The sequence below is a fragment of the Eptatretus burgeri genome, chromosome 8 (genome assembly GCF_056783735.1).
Source record: "Eptatretus burgeri isolate ZD-2024b chromosome 8, Ebu_testis_v1, whole genome shotgun sequence".
Classification (NCBI taxonomy): Eukaryota; Metazoa; Chordata; class Myxini; order Myxiniformes; family Myxinidae; genus Eptatretus; species Eptatretus burgeri.
Genome location: NC_140968.1, coordinates 5006274 through 5024807, shown reverse-complemented (window position 1 = coordinate 5024807; position 18534 = coordinate 5006274). Strand labels below are relative to the sequence as shown.

Below are 18534 nucleotides of genomic sequence, written 5' to 3'. Positions count from 1 at the left end.
ACAACGTGTTGACGTCACTCAATCACTCGTGTGCGTCATCCAACGTACTCGTACCGTATATGGTAAAATAAGCGTTAATCGCGGCTCCGTCATCGAACTTGGCAACGAGACAAACACTCACAGGTCTCTCTGCTGCACAAGCGCCGGCAACCAAGCAGAAACCTTGACCATGCTGCTCCGTTCGGATTTTCCTTGCTTCCAACAGTACAATGACTGACGTCAGTGAACACCATGTTAATTAATTATTTTATGCAGGAAAACAATTAGAAACCAAATGCATTTTGAAATAAATTAATAAACGCCTGCCGTTCCGAGAACTTTTTGAACGTGCTTTTGTCGATAATGTATTCCGACTACGACTAACTACTACTACTACTACTACTACTACTACTACTACTACTACTACTACTACTACTACTTTAACGACTCCCACAGTGCAAACTTCTTGCAGGGTTTCTAACGTCCAGCAGCCAATGGTAGCAGGCAGGACGCCCGGCTTTAACGTGCACGCCTCATGCGGCGAAACGCCAATCGGACGATGTGTCGTGTGTGTGCTCGGAATCGAACCCCAGGCTCGACGGCTCTCGAGTCGTCGTGGGTAAAGATCAACGAGCCGAGTTACACGTGGCGCTCGAACTTGAACCGGTGAACGATAACAGTTATAACACTGTCCCGTACGGAACACCAAGCGGCAATGAAAGCAACACGATGCACGCGAAGGGGAAGAGCAACCGATGAGTTAACAAAGTGATCGTCAAATCGATCCATCGGACGTAACGACAGAGAGGACACAAACACATGGGGATGGGATGAGCGACATGTCGGAGCAATCGGCAAGCAAATCAAGGCAGAGAGACGAGTGTTTGAATGAAACCGTTAAAATATCAATAAAAACGGAGGGACCAGAGATCCGCCGGGTCTCAGATACTCACCGAACAGCCATTGCGAGGCAACGATACCTGTGCCGAAGTGGTGTTAACGATATCAAGTGGTAACGAACATTTACACTGTTGAGCAATTAGTATCAGTCATTGGTCATGAAGAGTTGTTCGACGGGGGGGGGGGCGTTCCAATGCACCCGCTCCCCCCCCCCATCCAAAATTAAATAATACACCACAAGCAGATCTGGCGAGACGGACTCATCAGGATTTCGACTCGTTAACCTCACACAAAGAGCGCAGTAAAACGGGAACGAGCGATGTTTCCGCGGGAAAAGTTACGAACACGTGTTATCCCTCACAGGTCCGGGTGGACTGAAACAAATCGTCACCCGGCACCACGACGACGACGACGACGACGACAGGGGCTGGGCTTGAGGGTCGTGGTGCTTGACGTTCCGCGTTCGGACGGTGAGGGAGAAACGAGACGGCGCCAACGAGGGCCATTATCACCGGGACAAGAACAACAGCTGATTACTGGCTTCGTGCGGGGGCTGAGGGGAACACGAGGGAGAAAACACAAGGATGTCCGTGGATACAACCCTCACACAGGCCGTGTCCACCTCACCTTTACCTCACCTCACGTTACCTCACCTTCCTCCGACAACAAACGGTCCCACCGAACGGCGGCCGCGTCCCGGTGCCGTTTCCATTTAACCCGAGTACGGCGACACAAAGAGCAGCAGCGTTTTCACCCTGACTCGATGTTTCCTCTCACACCACACCACACACACAATTACATACAACACACACACACACACACACATATATATATATATATATATTTATATGTATACACACACACGACGGGCCTAGTGCCGTGAGCCTCTTTCTTACTCCCACATCCAAAATGCCACAGGACGATCGCACGACCACGTGACCGCTCGGCTCGCCCAGCCTCCCGCAGAATCTTCACCCCCGGAGGCAAACGGGGAAAACACGCGGGAAACCGGCGGACGGATACCTATCCCGATTAGAATACCTTGAGCTCGGCGCTGTCCGCCATTTTGCGGCTACATCGTCCGCGAGAATTGCACGGAGGTCACGTGCCAGTCCCGACGTCATGCCGAGCAGGAGGAAAGGGAGGGAGGACGGACTGAACGGAAGGGGAGGAACGGAAGGGGACGACAGGAATGGAACGGAAGGGGACGACAGGAATGGAACGGAAGGGGAGAGGACATGTGAGGAGAAAGAGCTCAGGGGACTGGAAGTAAAAGAGAATGGGTGTGGGGGAAGGGAAGGAGGGAAGGGGGGAAGGGAAGGAGGGAAGGGGAAGGGAAGGAGGGAAGGGGAAGGGAAGGAGGGAAGGGGAAGGGAAGGAGGGAAGGGGGAAGGGAAGGAGGGAAGGGGGGAAGGGAAGGAGGGAAGGGGAAGGGAAGGAGGGAAGGGGGAAGGGAAGGAGGGAAGGGGGGAAGGGAAGGAGGGAAGGGGGAAGGGAAGGAGGGAAGGGGGAAGGGGGAAGGGGGGAGGAAGGGAGGAAGGGGGAAGGGGGAAGGGGGAGGAAGGGAGGAAGGGAGGAAGGGGAAGGGGGTAAGGGGGTAAGGGGGTAAGGGGGAAGGGGAAGGGGAAGGGAAGGGGGAAGGGAAGGAAGGGAAGGGAAGGGAAGGAAGGAGGGAAGGGAAGGAGGGAAGGGGGAAGGGAAGGAGGGAAGGGGAAGGGAAGGAGGGAAGGGAAGGGAAGGAGGGAAGGGGAAGGGAAGGGGAAGGGAAGGAGGGAAGGGGGAAGGGAAGGAGGGAAGGGGGAAGGGAAGGGGGAAGGGAAGGAGGGAAGGGGGAAGGGAAGGAGGAAGGAAGGGAAGGAGGGAAGGGAAGGAGGGAAGGGAAGGAGGGAAGGGGGAGGGGAAGGGAAGGAGGGAAGGGGGAAGGGAAGGAGGGAAGGGAAGGAGGGAAGGGAAGGAGGGAAGGGGGAAGGGAAGGAGGGAAGGGAAGGGGGGAAGGGAAGGAGGGAAGGGAAGGGGGGAAGGGAAGGAGGGAAGGGAAGGAGGGAAGGGGGAAGGGAAGGAGGGAAGGGAAGGAGGGAAGGGGGAAAGGAAGGAGGGAAGGGAAGGGGAAGGGAAGGAGGGAAGGGGAAGGGAAGGAAGAAGGGAAGGAGGGAAGGGGGAAGGGAAGGAGGGAAGGGGAAGGGAAGGAGGGAAGGGGGGAAGGGAAGGAGGGAAGGGAAGGGGGAAGGGAAGGGAAGGGGGGAAGGGAAGGGGGAAGGGAAGGGGGAAGGGAAGGGAAGGGGAAAGGGAAGGGGGGAAGGGAAGGGGAAGGGAAGGGAAGGGGGGAAGGGAAGGGGGAAGGGAAGGAGGGAAGGGAAGGAGGGATGGGGGGAAGGGAAGGGAAGGAGGGAAGAGGGGAAGGGAAGGGGAAGGGAAGGAGGGAAGGGGGGAAGGGAAGGGGGGAAGGGAAGGGAAGGAAGGGAAGGGAAGGGAAGGGGGAAGGGAAGGAGGGAAGGGAGGGGAAGGGAAGGAGGGAAGGGAGGGGGAAGGGAAGGAGGGAAGGGAGGGGGGAAGGGAAGGAGGGAAGGGAAGGAGGGAAGGGAGGGGGAAGGGAAGGAGGGAAGGGAGGGGGAAGGGAAGGAGGGAAGGGAGGGGAAGGGAAGGAGGGAAGGGAGGGGGGAAGGGAAGGAGGGAAGGGAGGGGGGAAGGGAAGGAGGGAAGGGAGGGGGAAGGGAAGGAGGGAAGGGAGGGGGGAAGGGAAGGAGGGAAGGGAGGGGGGAAGGGAAGGAGGAGGGAAGGGAGGGGGAAGGGAAGGAGGGAAGGGAGGGGGAAGGGAAGGAGGGAAGGGAGGGGGGAAGGGAAGGAGGGAAGGGAGGGGGAAGGGAAGGAGGGAAGGGAAGGAGGGAAGGGAGGGGGGAAGGGAAGGAGGGAAGGAAGGGAAGGGAGGGAAGGAAGGGAAGGGGGAGGGAAGGGGGAGGGAAGGAAGGGGGGAGGGAATGAGGGGAGGGAAGGGAGGGAAGGAAGGGAAGGGGGAGGGAAGGAAGGGAAGGAAGCGGAAGGGAAGGAAGCGGGAGGGAAGGAAGCGGGAGGGAAGGAAGGGGAGGGAAGGGGGGGGGAAGGAAGGGGGAGGGAGGGAAGCGGGAGGGGAGGAAGGGGGAGGGAAGGAAGGGGGAGGGAAGGAAGGAGGGAGGGAAGGGGAGGGAAGGAAGGGGGAGGGAAGGAAGGGGAGGGAAGGAAGGGGGAGGGAAGGAAGGGGAGGGAAGGAAGGGGGAGGGAAGGAAGGGGAGGGAAGGAAGGAGGAGGGAAGGAAGGGGGAGGGAAGAAAAGGGGAAGAGAAGGGGAAGGGAAGAGGGGGAAGGGAGGAGCATGATGGGAAGGGGAGGGGCATGACGGGAAGTGGAGGGGCATGAAGGGAAGGGAGGGGCATGAAGGGAAGGGGAGGGGCATGAAGGGAAGGGGAGGGGCATGAAGGGAAGGGGAGGGGCATGAAGGGAAGGGGAGGGGCATGAAGGGAAGGGGAGGGGCATGAAGGGAAGGGAAGGGGCATGAAGGGAAGGGGAGGGGCATGAAGGGAAGGGGAGGAGCATGAAGGGAAGGGGAGGGGCATGAAGGGAAGGGAAGGGGAGGGGCATGAAGGGAAGGGAAGGGGAGGGGCATGAAGGGAAGGGAAGGGGAGGAGCATGAAGGGAAGGGAAGGGGAGGAGCATGAAGGGAAGGGGAGGGGAGGAGCATGAAGGGAAGGGGAGGGGCATGAAGGGAAGGGGAGGGGCATGAAGGGAAGGGAAGGGGAGGGGCATGAAGGGAAGGGGAGGGGCATGAAGGGGAGGGGCATGAAGGGAAGGGGAGGGGCATGAAGGGAAGGGGAGGGGCATGAAGGGAAGGGAAGGGAGGAGCATGAAGGGAAGGGAAGGGGAGGAGCATGAAGGGAAGGGGAGGGAGGAGTATGAAGGGAAGGGGAGGGAGGAGTATGAAGGGAAGGGGAGGGGAGAGTATGAAGGGAAGGGAAGGGGAGGGGCATGAAGGGAAGGGAAGGGGAGGAGCATGAAGGGAAGGGGAGGGAGGAGCATGAAGGGAAGGGGAGGGGAGGAGCATGAAGGGAAGGGGAGGGAGGAGCATGAAGGGAAGGGGAGGGAGGGGCATGAAGGGAAGGGGAGGGGAGGGGCATGAAGGGAAGGGAAGGGGAATGAAGGGAAGGGGAGGGGAATGAAGGGAGAACAGAAGGGGAGGGAGGGGAGGGAGGGAAAGGGGAGGGGTGGGGAGGGGAGGGAAAGGGGAGGGGTGGGGAGGGAGGGAAAGGGGAGGGGTGGGGAGGGGAGGGAAAGGGGAAGTGAGGGAAAGGGGAGGTGAGGAAAAGGGGAAGTGAGGGAAAGGGGAGGTGAGGAAAAGGGGAAGTGAGGGAAAGGGAAGAGGGGAAAAAAAAAGGAACAGTGTGCAGGAGGGAGAGGGTGATTTGAAATGTATTTTTTTACTTGGTACATTTAATTTACCTTTATCCAAAGTTGAGATTTTTTACAAACCATGTGTGTTGTGTTTACATTTTCAGGAGAGCCAAAAACCAATAATACACAAAATGAAAGGACACAAGGAATGTTGAAACAGCGCTCTGCTGATATCTTACTTCCTAAAGTACCACTACCAACACCTATTAACATCAGCTAATGGCATAAAAATTAAAAAAAATTAATGTGTACACTCTTAAAACAAAAAAAAGTTTTTTTTTTGAAATCTGGGAACAACTTCATCTGTTGAGCCAAACAAACAAAATACCATATTTGTTTCCTCTCAATAGCCAAGGCAAACTGATGAGCATCTTTCATTCCCACAATCAGACAGATTTTTCTTACGTTTACCGCACTCATTTCAACGAGGTGACGATTGATGGTAAGAAGTAACCGAGACAGTGACGAGACATCGATTATTGCGTGCTCAAAACCGACGAATTAATCGATCCTATACGAACTATAGCTTTTCTTTTCTTTTCTTGCTCTTTATAATCATCTTAAAATTCATGCTAAGTGAGCTACAGGATGTGCATAAAGTCCTTGTGCAACTTTGAACTTTCATAACTTTTGATGTGCCAGTACACAAGATTAAAAACGAATTGTAATTGGCATCTGAAAGCATAATTCATGAAGTTTAAATAACTCAAAACAGTTCAAATATTTCGGCTTCAACGCAACCACCACCTTTCAAAATACATCGTTCAATCGCATTTTACAACTTGTTGAAAATATTCTCCAGTTGCCGCTGAGTGATTTCATGAATTGCATTTCTGATCATAGCCCCAAGTTCGTCCGAAGAACGTGCTTTTTATGAGGAAACAACAGTTTTATATCGTCCCATAAAATGTAGTCCAATGGGGACAGGTCAGGCGAACGAAATCTCAAAGCAAAGGATCTGCGTGTCTGCCTTTCCACGTGTCTGGAAGGACATCATTCAAGAACCGTTGCACATTCGAAGCACAATGGCACAAGGAAAGGGAGCGGTTTCGTAGTTGTAATCGTCGTAGTTTGGAACGAAATGCGGCAATTGTTGTGGTTAACCTCACCACTGATATGGAAGTTGGCTCGTCAGAAAATATCAACTCATCAATGTACCCAGGGGAGTTGTGGATTTATCAGAAATAATGACAACATTGAGAAAACTTAATAAATTATGCTTTCATATGCCATTTACAGTTTGTTTCTATCATGTGTGCATCAAACGTTATAAAAGTTAACACAGGACTTTTATGGACACCCTGTACAAGACTGAATAAAGAACTTTATCCAATATTTAAAACTTCCAACCGATCAAAAAAACTACAAGGGCACTCGGTAGAGCGCATACCTCTCTCACGTGATGTCTGATCCACGAGAACGTATCGGGCCCAATACATTTTTGAAATATCATGCCATACAGAACGATGTCGTTTTTGGCTCAATCTCTCAATGGTGAAGAATCACTGAAAATTAACCAATTCTCGTATCCAGATCCGGATTCGGATCTTCACAAAAATCGAATCAATTCTTCCTTATCACACACCCAACGTGTCCACCAAGTTCCGTCCAAAACTTTTTGAGATATCGTGCTGCATATCATTTTGGCCCGATCTCTCAATGGTGAAGAATCACTTTTAAAACTAGAACGGGCACTCGGTAGAGCACATACCTTCACCGCCGCTACTTTTTTCCGGGCACATTTGAAAAACGTCATTTAAAAACGTCCATGACGTCACAACCATCAGTCCGATGGACGTCAAATTTGGTGTTAGACGTCATTGAGGGCAGTCCAACAAAATGGAATGATAAACACTGAAAAAAAATCGAAAGTTTAAAAATGACGTCATCTTGTGACGTCATTTTGACGCACTTCCAATGACGTCACTACCAATCGTGGACTACCATCCTGAAAGCTCTTATTTCACGGAACATTTTAACATTGGTTTCATGTCAATAGCTCTATTAGATCTGAAGTTATGCCTACAAGTATATTTTGACCTTGAGTGTGACCTTGACCTTGACCATAGAGTTAATTTGCAAAACCTGTTCATAAATAAGCAGATATTTTGGTACTGATCATAATGCCTGGATTTGGGACAATTTCCTTTACAAATTACATAGAAATTTGAATATAAAATATCAGGACATTTTAGCCACAATTGAAAAACGTTATGTTCAAACGTCAATGACGTCATAACGGTCAGTCCGAACGACGTCAAATTTGGTGTGTGACGTCCTTAAGGTAAGTCCTACAAAACGGTATGATCAAAACTGATGAGGTCGAAAATTGAAAATTTATGTCATCTTGTGACGTCATTTTGACGCACTTCTGATGACGTCACGTCAAATCTGAAACCACGTACCCGAAAGGTATTTAGTCATGGAACAATATGGCATTGGTTGCATGTCGATAGCTGTCTTATGAAGGAAGTTATGCTCAAAAGTTTGTTTTTCACCTTTTCATGACCTTGACCTTTGACCCGATCGCTCCCAAAATCTAATCAAATCGTCCTTGGATAATCACGAATCATCCCACCAATTTTCATGCAATTCGGTTTAATACTTTCTGAGTTATGTGAATAACAAACAAACACACATATTCACAAATAAATAAATACACAGCAACCAAAACATAACCTTTCGCAGAATGCGAAGGTAATTATCGGATCCGGATTCGGATCATCACCAAAATCTAATCGGTTCGTCCTTGTCACACACCCAACCTGTCCACAAAATTTCATCCAGATCCGTCTACAACTTTTTGAGATACCCTGTACACAAACAACCAAACAAACAAACAGCCAGACAGACATACAGGGGTGAAAACATAACCTCCTCCACCTTTAGTGTCGGAGGTAACAATCGGTTGACACAGTGTCAATCAATCAGGGCTTGACTTTTGAAGACATTTTGAATGTCCATGGTGGTGGTTGCCAAGTATATTTTCAAGAAAACTTCTTATACGAGTTTTTTTTTAAAATACCCCAATCACTTCCCCCCCTAAAAAAAACAACAACAAAACAAAAAAAACCCACTGAACCCTTGCCAAATAAACAATTTATTATTCTGGACCTTCATATGTCATAATCATGAATAAAAAAACAAAGAAACCAAAAACCCCATAAAAGATGGGAGACGCACAATTAAAACTCATTTTTCAAGTGGGTAGAGAATGGAGATTTAGTTCCATCAAACAAACGAACTGAGTTTACATGAAAAAAAAATTCGATGGAAAGAACAATTTGCTTCTTGGCTGCTATGGTAACGAGAACATGATAAGCTTTGGATGGTTTCAGGAAAGGGATGGAACACTGCATTGTACGATTATTACACGAAGTACTAAATCATTGTCCCTCAATGGGTTACCTATTTTCTGACCAGGTGGAAACTCGTGACCTCCTATATAATAAATACATACCCTCTGTACTGACGTATAGTAATATCCACACACCGAGGTGCAAAAGTACGAATCCACTTTAATCAATGCCAAGCTTTCTTAAATCAAGATTTCAAACAGGAATTTGTCATAATATTGAAGATATGTATTCATATTCTTTAATTACCTCCACCACCGAAGGTGGAAGGAGGTCATGTTTTCATCCCTTTCTGTTTGTCTGTTTGTGTGCAGGATATCTCAAAAAGTTGTGGGACGGATCCGGATGAAACTTGGTGGACAGGTTGGGTGTGTGACAAGGACGAACTGATTCGATTTTGGTGAAGTTCCGAAAATTTTAAAAGTGATTCTTCACCATTGAGAGATTGGGCTAAACCGATATATAGCATGATATCTCAAACATGTATTGGGCCCGATATGTTCTCGTGGATCAGGCATTACGTGGTGGAGGTATGCGCTCTACCGAGTGTCCCTCTAGTTTATTTTGTTATCACGTCTCAATGAATAAATTTCCTGCTGTACTCAATATTTTGCCTTCAGCACCATGTATCATGCATGTGTTAAAAGTAAGTGTGAAACATATCCTATCCGAGCATCAGTTGCGGGGAAACGAATTCAATCCAAACATCTATCAGACAAATCCAACAGAATGCTACACTTTCAGATCTACATGTGGGGTCCCACTTGATGCGGTGAAAGACGTACGATTCCTTGTTTAATATCGTGATGGACACAGAAATATCCATACATGTGTATTGATTGTGAACATCAAGCTTTCCTGTTCTTGAGCCATACAGCCTTATCCATTCATAAACATTCCTGGTAAACCCTCAAGAACCTCTTCCACAACTTCATTTGGGACTCATCAACCAGAAGAGGCAAACAAAAACCCAGGAAAATGTCATCCCGATGGGACAAATCGATAAGGGAGCCGTGGATTTTTTTGGCAGAACTCGAACGGGACAACCGTAGCCGAGGATTGGGAATTCGGGAAAATCTTTAATAAATCATGAAGGTCAAGTGACGGCTTCAGAAGGGTGAATTGGTGAATAGGGTAAATGGGGGTAAAGGAGGAGGAGTACATGGAGGTCAAGGGAAATGGAGGTAAAGAGGAGGTAAAGGGGGCTTCAGAACAGCACTATTTGTTTTAAATTGTTAATAATTCGACGAGCTCGATAGTGTCCAGAAACATTGCTATTGTAAAGTTTAGGTTTTTGTATCGACAGGATTTATTTATTTATTTATGACAGGTTTTTGTATTGTCCACACGGTCAGTTGTGAGGTTTGTAGCTTCTGCACGCATGCGTATACGTAAGCTGAATAGGTCATTGCTTGATTTTAGCATTCCCTGCATGATGCTCCATTCACGTGCAAATTGCTATTGTGCTGGAATACATAAATGCTAATAATCACGTCCTCAATGCCAGGTGATCATGCATGACTAATGAGGTCTCATTAACTGGTGGACTTATCGACCACTCACAATACCAATGTCACTCCACCACAAGTTTACAAAGTTCAGGAACTTTTTCACAACTTTATCTGACAACTTTGGTCGGGTTGGTATATTGGTAAACCACCGAGACCTTCCTGATTCACTTTTCTTTCAATTAGCTTTGAACATTTGATTTAATTTCTTTAAATATTGTAAATTCACTTGCATGAGGATTCAGTAAGGCAAGTGAGTGCCAGGCACAGTGCACCACACTTTTACATTTCATCGCTCACCTGTTGCAGCTTGTAAATAGTGGCATATTCATGTTTACTGCACCCACTGTACCACTACTTTTTCGAAATGTTTGACAGTGGCTCAAAACTGTTGAATATCAGAACAATTTAGAATTAGAAAAAAAACAAAAAACTTTTGCATCATTTTGTTAATTGAACTTAAATTGCCATTGTTTTCAAGGTGCTGACAGATAAACTCAAAGGGAACTTGGGAAGCTTTTATGAAATAACTTTGCAATTTTGGGGCATCTACTGTAAGTGCATGCCTGTTGTTGGCTTAGCAGTTAAGGTGGCTGGCTTGGGAACTTTGGGTCCTGAGTTTGAGCCCCTGTTTTTCGTTGAATTAACACCAGGTGGGGTTGACTCAGCCTGTCATTCTTCCCAAGTCGGCGAAATGAGTACCAGTGTACTAGGGTAATAAAACCATTTGGGGTAACCTGCGTCGGAGTGGTGACCCCCTCCAAGACTGTACTCCTTGCCCATGAAACTGCCTCGGCAGTTTATGGCACGAAAGGAATCGTATTATTGTTACTGTAAATATAAAATGTTACTGTATATGATATAAAACATATCGCAGATCTCTTGATGAAAATATGTTATCCTTGAACTGTCTCGTTCGATGCTCCGACCTGGCTATAAACTCTCTCATCGATGCTTCGCAGGCAGGGCGTTACATCACGAAGTGCACAATCACTCAGATGGATGTTAAACCAGGTGTCCTAACAGCTGGCATTTGCTGGTGGAGGTAAAATATCCCATGGGTTTTTGCAAAGAGTATGCAAATTATCAACATCACCCTGAACAAATTGCAAACTCCTCCCTAAATCAGCTCCGGTCAACCATCAGACCTGGTACAAACTTCCCCCACAACAACTACACAAAGAAGAAAGGATTAATTGTGGCCAAGTAGTAGTAGTAGTAGTAGTAGTAGTAGTAGCAGCAATCTCTACCAATAAACTGTTTTTTGCCTTTTTGTATACAAAGTCGAGGCTCATGGAGGAGCTCGAACAAAGAATAGATCAGAAGGTAACAGAACAAAAGGAACAGTAGAAAGGGGGAAAAAAACACATCAACAGCAGGGTTGAGGCACAAAATAGAGGGAGACTTGAACAAATAATAAGGGTACTCGGTAGAGCACATACCTCCACCACGTAATGCCTGATCCACGAGAACGCATGGGAACCAATACATTTTTGAAATTTCATGCCATACAGTACAATATCGTTTTTGGCCCGATCTCTCAATGGTGAAGAATTTTTTTTTTTTTAATTCTAGGAGTCGGATCTGGATCCGGATCTTCACCAAAATCTAATCAGTTCGTCCTTGTCACACACCGTACCTGTCTACAAAATTTCATCCGGATCCGTCCCACAAGTTTGAGATATCCTGCACACAAACAAACAAACAAACAAACAGACAAAGAGGTGAAAACATAACCACCTTCACCTTCGGTGGCGGAAGTAATAAGGGATGTGGAGAACAGTGAGGGTAAGGGGAGCACAAGATGGAGACAGAAGCAAGCTCCCAGGAAGGAAAAACTGGAAATCTGGAAAGAAATGGGCTTGTGGAGGGTTAATGAGGGTAGAAAAGATCATGGTTTTTGATTTGGGATGATCTGAAATGGTGGTGAAGTGCCGTCTGGAAGACCTCGACGGAAGATTGAGATTGAAGAGAATGTGGAAGTTGCGTCCAAGCGTGTATCCACAAGTAGGAAAAAAACGAAAAAGAAAAGAGGAACAAATGGGGAGAAGGGAGTTGATGATGGACGGCGTGCGCCCTGCAGAAACCTGGGTTAAGGCACGGAAAGAGCAGATGGTACAAGAGCAGAAAGGAGGTAGAAGAAGACGGAGAGAGACCACTGACTTGTTAGCGATGGGAAAGTGATAAGTCGTATCAGGCAAGGCTCTGATCACTGATCAGGCAATCACTGGAGATTCCATTGATCTTGAAGGCCTTGGTTTCCACGGCATCACGCTGAGCAAGGAGGGAGGCAGGGGAGCCAGCCCAGAGGAGAGAGCAACACTTTGTCAAGCTGCGGATGAAAGCCTCGTCGGTGGATAAGAGTTCAGGTGTGCCAAGGAAGCACTTTGTACGACTGAGGATGCCCAAGTCGGCAACTGGCTTTGGAGGTCGACTTTAGAAATGTGGTTTGCCCAACAAAGATCATGGTTGATTGTGCGTGCGGCACAAAAAACTTGAATTATACTTTCGAAACCTTTTTCAGGGACATTTGAGACCTTTGAAATAATAATCAAGTTTTCAGCACAAAAAGGCCTTACCTGACTATCGGCCTTACTTTTACAATCCAAAAACATCACTTATTCACCCTTTCAAGAGTTTCAATCACAAAGGAGGTTTCTTTTCCTGGGAAATGGTTGGTGTGGAATGTCCACAAGCAATAAAATAAAAGCAACATTATTACAGAATTCTCTATGGGAGGAGATGACTTCCAAATTGCCAATGATTCCTCTTGTTGGGACTATTGTCCTATTGTTTATACTATTCCTATTAGTCCGTTCCTTCTTGTTGGTACATTAATTCAGTTTTCAGTATGTGAGCAATGACATGATATGGTTACTTACTGGGCTGATAAAACCACTGAAATATGTTGGAAAAAAATCACCACAATGAGAGATTCTAAAGGTATCTTCAAATGGCCTGATTATCTGAAAACCCAGCTCATGATTGCTGTGGTTCAAGATTCAAATCCCCCATACTGTGCTGATTGGTCCATTGTCTACTAATGTCTTTGTAATTCATGTAAAACTATAATGATGTCTCCTCATCCCCTTGGACATAATATGTACAAGCTACTTCATGAGCCAGACACTGAAGGAAGATAAATTGTGCAGTACATCAAAGCCTGTCTTGGTGTTTTGGCTTAATGGCAATACAAGGGTGGTGGGATTGGGAAACTCGGGTCCTGAGTTCAAATCTCACTTGGCGATTGAATTAATACCAGGTGGGGTTCACTCTGCCTGTCATCCTTCCGAGGTCGGCAAAATTAGTACCAGCTTGCTGGAATGACTGAGCCATTCGAGTATCCTGTGTCGGAGTGGCGACCCGTCCAGGATTGTGCCCAATAGCCAAGGAGACTGCTTCGGCAGCACCAACGCTCTGCACAGAGTATGGTCCCAATGGATGGATGGATGGATGGATCATTTTCGTGATGCAGTAATGTTACACCGCCCGTCCGTTGACAATTTCTTGTTAACACGATAGCTTGTGAACAACTGAAGGGATTTCAACCAAACTTGGCACAAGCATATCCTGTGATACAAAGATGAACTGATTAAATTGTTGGGTTCAACGGGTCAAAGGTCATGTGCTGTTTGAGAATAATTTTGCAGGACCTAACTCAAGTTCGAAGCATCTGATGGCTCGCTTCGACTTATCCCTCTTTTCTTTGTAGTCATGCTCTCTCCCCCTCTAATTTTTCATGCGATCTTTTGTTGAGATCAAACATGACCGTGGGTTGATATTTAATGCAGGTGGAGGCATATCCATTGACATGTTGGCATCAAATTATATTTTTTAGTTCACCATGTTGGTGAAACCATAAAATATGTGGATGAGTGAGGCTTTCTAACTTTCAACAACTGTACAAGTGAACCTATTTTACAGGCTTTGATCCATCCATCCATCGGGACCATACTCTGTGCATCGCGTTGGTGTTGCATAAGCAGTCTCCTTGGCTGTCGGACACAATCGTGGCTGGGTTGCCACTCTGACGCAGGATACCAGCAAGCTGGCACTCATTTTGCCGACCTCAGAAGGATGACGGGCAGAGTCAACCCCACCTGGTATTAATTCAATAGCCAAGTGAGATTTGAACTCAGGATCTCAAGCCCACCACCCCTAACCATTAAGCCAACACCAGGCAAACAAAAGGATGGGAAGGTCTATTAAATGGCCTGATGAAGTGTTCAAATTTCCTTGGAACCCTAATGTACAGGTAATACTTATCCTATAGCAGAGCTGTGTCTCCTCATCACATGTCATCCACCATCCTGACAAAAGATCTTTATTACCCCCATTAACCCCTCCCAACTCAACGCTCTTACATGCTCAGTGTTTCCTCCTCTCCTCTATTCATATTCTTTCATTCTCTTGCTGATTGTGCCCAATTGTCACTCGACGACCTCACTCTTGCACGAACCCTGCTCTCGTAGAGAAAATAAATTCGAGTTTCAGGCAAGTGGTATCGACGACATGTTGGCCGCAACTTATTTTGAGCATTACTCGTGCTCTACATTTTCTTGCAAGCTTCCTCCCAGAAATCTGCTCTGTGTTTGTCATCACAAGTGTTACAGTAACAAACTTTTTTTTTCTTCCATTCCATAGTTGCAAATGTAAAACCACTATTTGGAATCCATGTGGCCATATTTAGCTTGAATGGTGGACATTTGAGACAACGTTGATATGCAGCATCATTGAAGAGAGTTTTAATTAGAAGCGGGATCGCCAGGATGGTATTTTTAAAGATTGCCAAGTTGGTGAAATTGAATGAACTTCAATGTATTTTCACGATCTTTGGTCTCATTGGAAGCCTGCACTTGCCTTGGCAGATCATATCTCACAACTGGCCTCTGAAGCCAGCCGAACACTTGGCATCCTTCCTCATTCAATCCGAACTTCTTACGATTTACTCAAGGCTTTTGACCGATCTCGGTGGAGGACCGCTCTCCAGGATGAGCTGGTGCCCGTGTTCCACAACTCTCACTCCTGGATGCTGTGGAATCCAAAGCTCGAAACAAAATTGCCATCTCCCACAAATCAGATATTGTGCAAGACCTGTTCCCCTCTCAATGCAGATAATTTTGTGTCCTCTCTGATTCCGACTAGCTCACATTTGGTCATGCTACCTTTTCCCCTGCCCAGGACAACATCACGTTGTCCCCCATCCTGTCCCAAGATCTTTATTCGCCCCATTAAACTCTCTCATCCCAATTACTCCCATTAAACCCCAACTTCAGGCCAATCATCTGCGGCATTATTACCACGATAACTTGTGAATCATCTGCGATAAATTTGTTAACCTTTTAAAATCCAGGTTTACTCCTCACTTCCATTCCTTTGTTCTGCCAACATCTGTGTAATTACATCCCAGAGTCTATACAATCCCAGTCCTCTACAATCCCACAGGGAGGATTTCCATGTCATATCCTTTACCATCCCGACCCATTATATAACCCAGCGAGCTCACTGAAGCCTTCAGGTTGTGGGTGCAGGGGGTTCATTGCCTGCCCTGTTTTGCATAATCGACATGTGATGTCCGTTCATGTGTTGTAAAAGGCAGTGGCAATTTTACACCCCTTTCACCCATGATTTTTTTTATAACTATTAACCCAAATTGCATGATTCTTTCTGGGTTTTTTACTTTATGATCAAATACACAACGTTGCTTCGCTGATGGGAAAAGGGGGGGGGGCGAGTAGGCGAGGGGTAGAGAATTTGGGAGGGGAGTGAGCGGGGAGGAGTAGCAAGGGGGGAGAGGAGTAGCGAGGAGGGGAGAGGGAGCAAGTAAGGGAGGGAGAGTGAGGAAGGAGGAAGGGGGAGGAGAGCGAGGAAGGGGGAGGAGAGCGAGGAAGGGGGAGGAGAGCGAGGAAGGGGGAGGAGAGCGAGGAAGGGGGAGGAGAGCGAGGAAGGGGGAGGAGAGCGAGGAAGGGGGAGGAGAGAGCGAGGAAGGGGGAGGAGGAGAGCGAGGAAGGGGGAGGAGAGCGAGGAAGGGGGAGGAGAGCGAGGAAGGGGGAGGAGAGCGAGGAAGGGGGAGGAGAGCGAGGAAGGGGGAGGAGAGCGAGGAAGGGGGAGGAGAGCGAGGAAGGGGGAGGAGAGCGAGGAAGGGGGAGGAGGAAGCGAGGAAGGGGGGAGGAGAGCGAGGAAGGGGGAGGAGGAGAGCGAGGAAGGGGGAGGAGAGCGAGGAAGGGGGGAGGAGAGCGAGGAAGGGGGGAGGAGAGCGAGGAAGGGGGAGGAGAGCGAGGAAGGGGGGAGGAGAGCGAGGAAGGGGGGAGGAGAGCGAGGAAGGGGGAGGAGAGCGAGGAAGGGGGAGGAGAGCGAGGAAGGGGGGAGGAGAGCGAGGAAGGGGGAGGAGAGCGAGGAAGGGGGGGAGAGTGAGGAAGGGGGAGAGCGAGGAAGGGGGGGAAAGCGAGGAAGGAAGGGGGAGAGCGAGGAAGGGGTGGGAGAGCGAGGAAGGGGTGGGAGAGCGAGGAAGCGGTGGGAGAGCGAGGAAGGGGGGAGAGCGAGGAAGGGGGAGAGCGAGGAAGGGGTGGGAGAGCGAGGAAGGGGTGGGAGAGCGAGGAAGGGGTGGGAGAGCGAGGAAGGGGTGGGAGAGCGAGGAAGGGGTGGGAGAGCGAGGAAGGGGTGGGAGAGCGAGGAAGGGGTGGGAGGAAGCGAGGAAGGGGGAGCGAGGAAGGGGGAGAGCGAGGAAGGGGGGGAGAGCGAGGAAGGGGGGAGAGCGAGGAAGGAGGGGGAGAGCGAGGAAGGAGGGGAGAGCGAGGAAGGGGTGGGAGAACGAGGAAGGGGGAGCGAGGAAGGGGGAGAGCGAGGAAGGGGGGGAGAGCGAGGAAGGGGGAGAGCGAGGAAGGGGGGGAGAGCGAGGAAGGAAGGGAGAGCGAGGAAGGAAGGGGGAGAGCGAGGAAGGAAGGGGGAGAGCGAAGCCTCGCCACGCGTCGCTATACACTCCAGGGGGGGAGAGCGAGGAAGGAAGGGGAGAGCGAAGCCTCGCCATGCGTCGCTATACACTCCAGGAGGGGAAAGCGAGGAAGGAGGGGAGAGCGAGGAAGGAGGGAGAGCGAGGAAGGAGGGGAGAGCGAGGAAGGAGGGAGAGCGAGGAAGGAGGGGAGAGCGAGGAAGGAGGGGGAGAGCGAGGAAGGAGGGGGAGAGCGAGGAAGGAGGGGGAGAGCGAGGAAGGAGGGGGAGAGCGAGGAAGGAGGGGGAGAGCGAGGAAGGAGTGGATGGGGGGAAGGAGGGGAGAGCGAGGAAGGAGGGGGAGAGCGAGGAAGGAGGGGAGAGCGAGGAAGGAGGGGGAGAGCGAGGAAGGAGGGGGAGAGCGAGGAAGGAGGGGAGAGCGAGGAAGGAGGGGGAGAGCGAGGAAGGAGGGGAGAGCGAGGAAGGAGGGGAGAGCGAGGAAGGAGGGGGAGAGCGAGGAAGGAGGGGGAGAGCGAGGAAGGAGGGGAGAGCGAGGAAGGAGGGGGAGAGCGAGGAAGGAGGGGGAGAGCGAGGAAGGAGGGGAGAGCGAGGAAGGAGGGGAGAGCGAGGAAGGAGGGGGAGAGCGAGGAAGGAGCGGGAGAGCGAGGAAGGAGCGGGAGAGCGAGGAAAGAGAGGAGAGAGCGAGGAAGGAGGGGAGAGAGCGAGGAAGGAGGGGAGAGAGCGAGGGAGGAGCGGAGAGAGCGAGGAAGGAGGGGAGAGAGCGAGGAAGGAGGGGAGAGAGCGAGGAAGGAGGGGAGAGAGCGAGGAAGGAGGGGAGAGAGCGAGGAAGGAGGGGAGAGAGCGAGGAAGGAGGGGAGAGAGCGAGGAAGGAGGGGAGAGAGCGAGGTAGAAGGGGGGAGAGCGAGGACTTGCCACGCATCGCTATACACTCCAGGAAGGGGAGGGAACGAGGAAGGAGGGGGAGAGCGAGGAAGAAGGGGGAGAGAGAGGAAAGAGGGGAGAGAGCGAGGAAGGAGGGGGAGAGCGAGGTAGAAGGGGGAGAGCGAGGCCTTGCCACGCATCGCTATACACTCCAGGAGGGGAGGGAATGAGGAAGGAGGGGGAGAGCGAGGTAGAAGGGGGAGAGCGAGGCCTTTCCACGCATCGCTATACACTCCAGGAGGGGGAGGGAACGAGGAAGGAGGGGGAGAGCGAGGCCTCGCCACGCGTCGCTATACACTCCGGAAGGGGGGGGGGAGGGAGCGAGGAGAATGGGGGAGAGAGGGTGGTAGCGGTGAGGAAAAGGGGGTATTCTGGAGATACGTTTGACAGGGGGGCTTGAGGGAAAGCGGGGGGGGGGTGGTGGATTGGTCCCCCTCTGCCAGCATTAGTATAGGATCAAACAAAATTTGGGAAGTTAAAACAGCATGTTCAAACGGGTCATCT

At 49.7% G+C, this 18534-nt stretch overlaps 2 protein-coding genes across 6 annotated transcripts in view; one reads left to right on the top strand and one right to left on the bottom strand.

Moving 5' to 3' along the window:
* LOC147020980 (E3 SUMO-protein ligase PIAS2-like) overlaps window positions 1-2068 on the bottom strand; it is a 62846-nt gene extending 60778 nt beyond the window's left edge. Inside the window, exon 1 of one of the 5 annotated variants that reach the window (XM_085890747.1) lies at window positions 1921-2068. In XM_085890747.1, coding sequence (XP_085746873.1) covers window positions 1921-1944 — 24 coding nt within the window. In that variant the 5' untranslated portion in view covers window positions 1945-2068. Of the gene's footprint in view, window positions 1-932; window positions 1476-1532; window positions 1658-1775; window positions 1888-1920 lie in introns of those variants that run through there. The other 4 variants (XM_085890748.1, XM_085890751.1, XM_085890752.1 and 1 more) reach the window with 4 other exon arrangements.
* LOC147020979 (uncharacterized) overlaps window positions 1-18534 on the top strand; it is a 192273-nt gene that overhangs the window by 157052 nt on the left and 16687 nt on the right. The gene's annotated exons all lie outside the window — the stretch shown is intronic.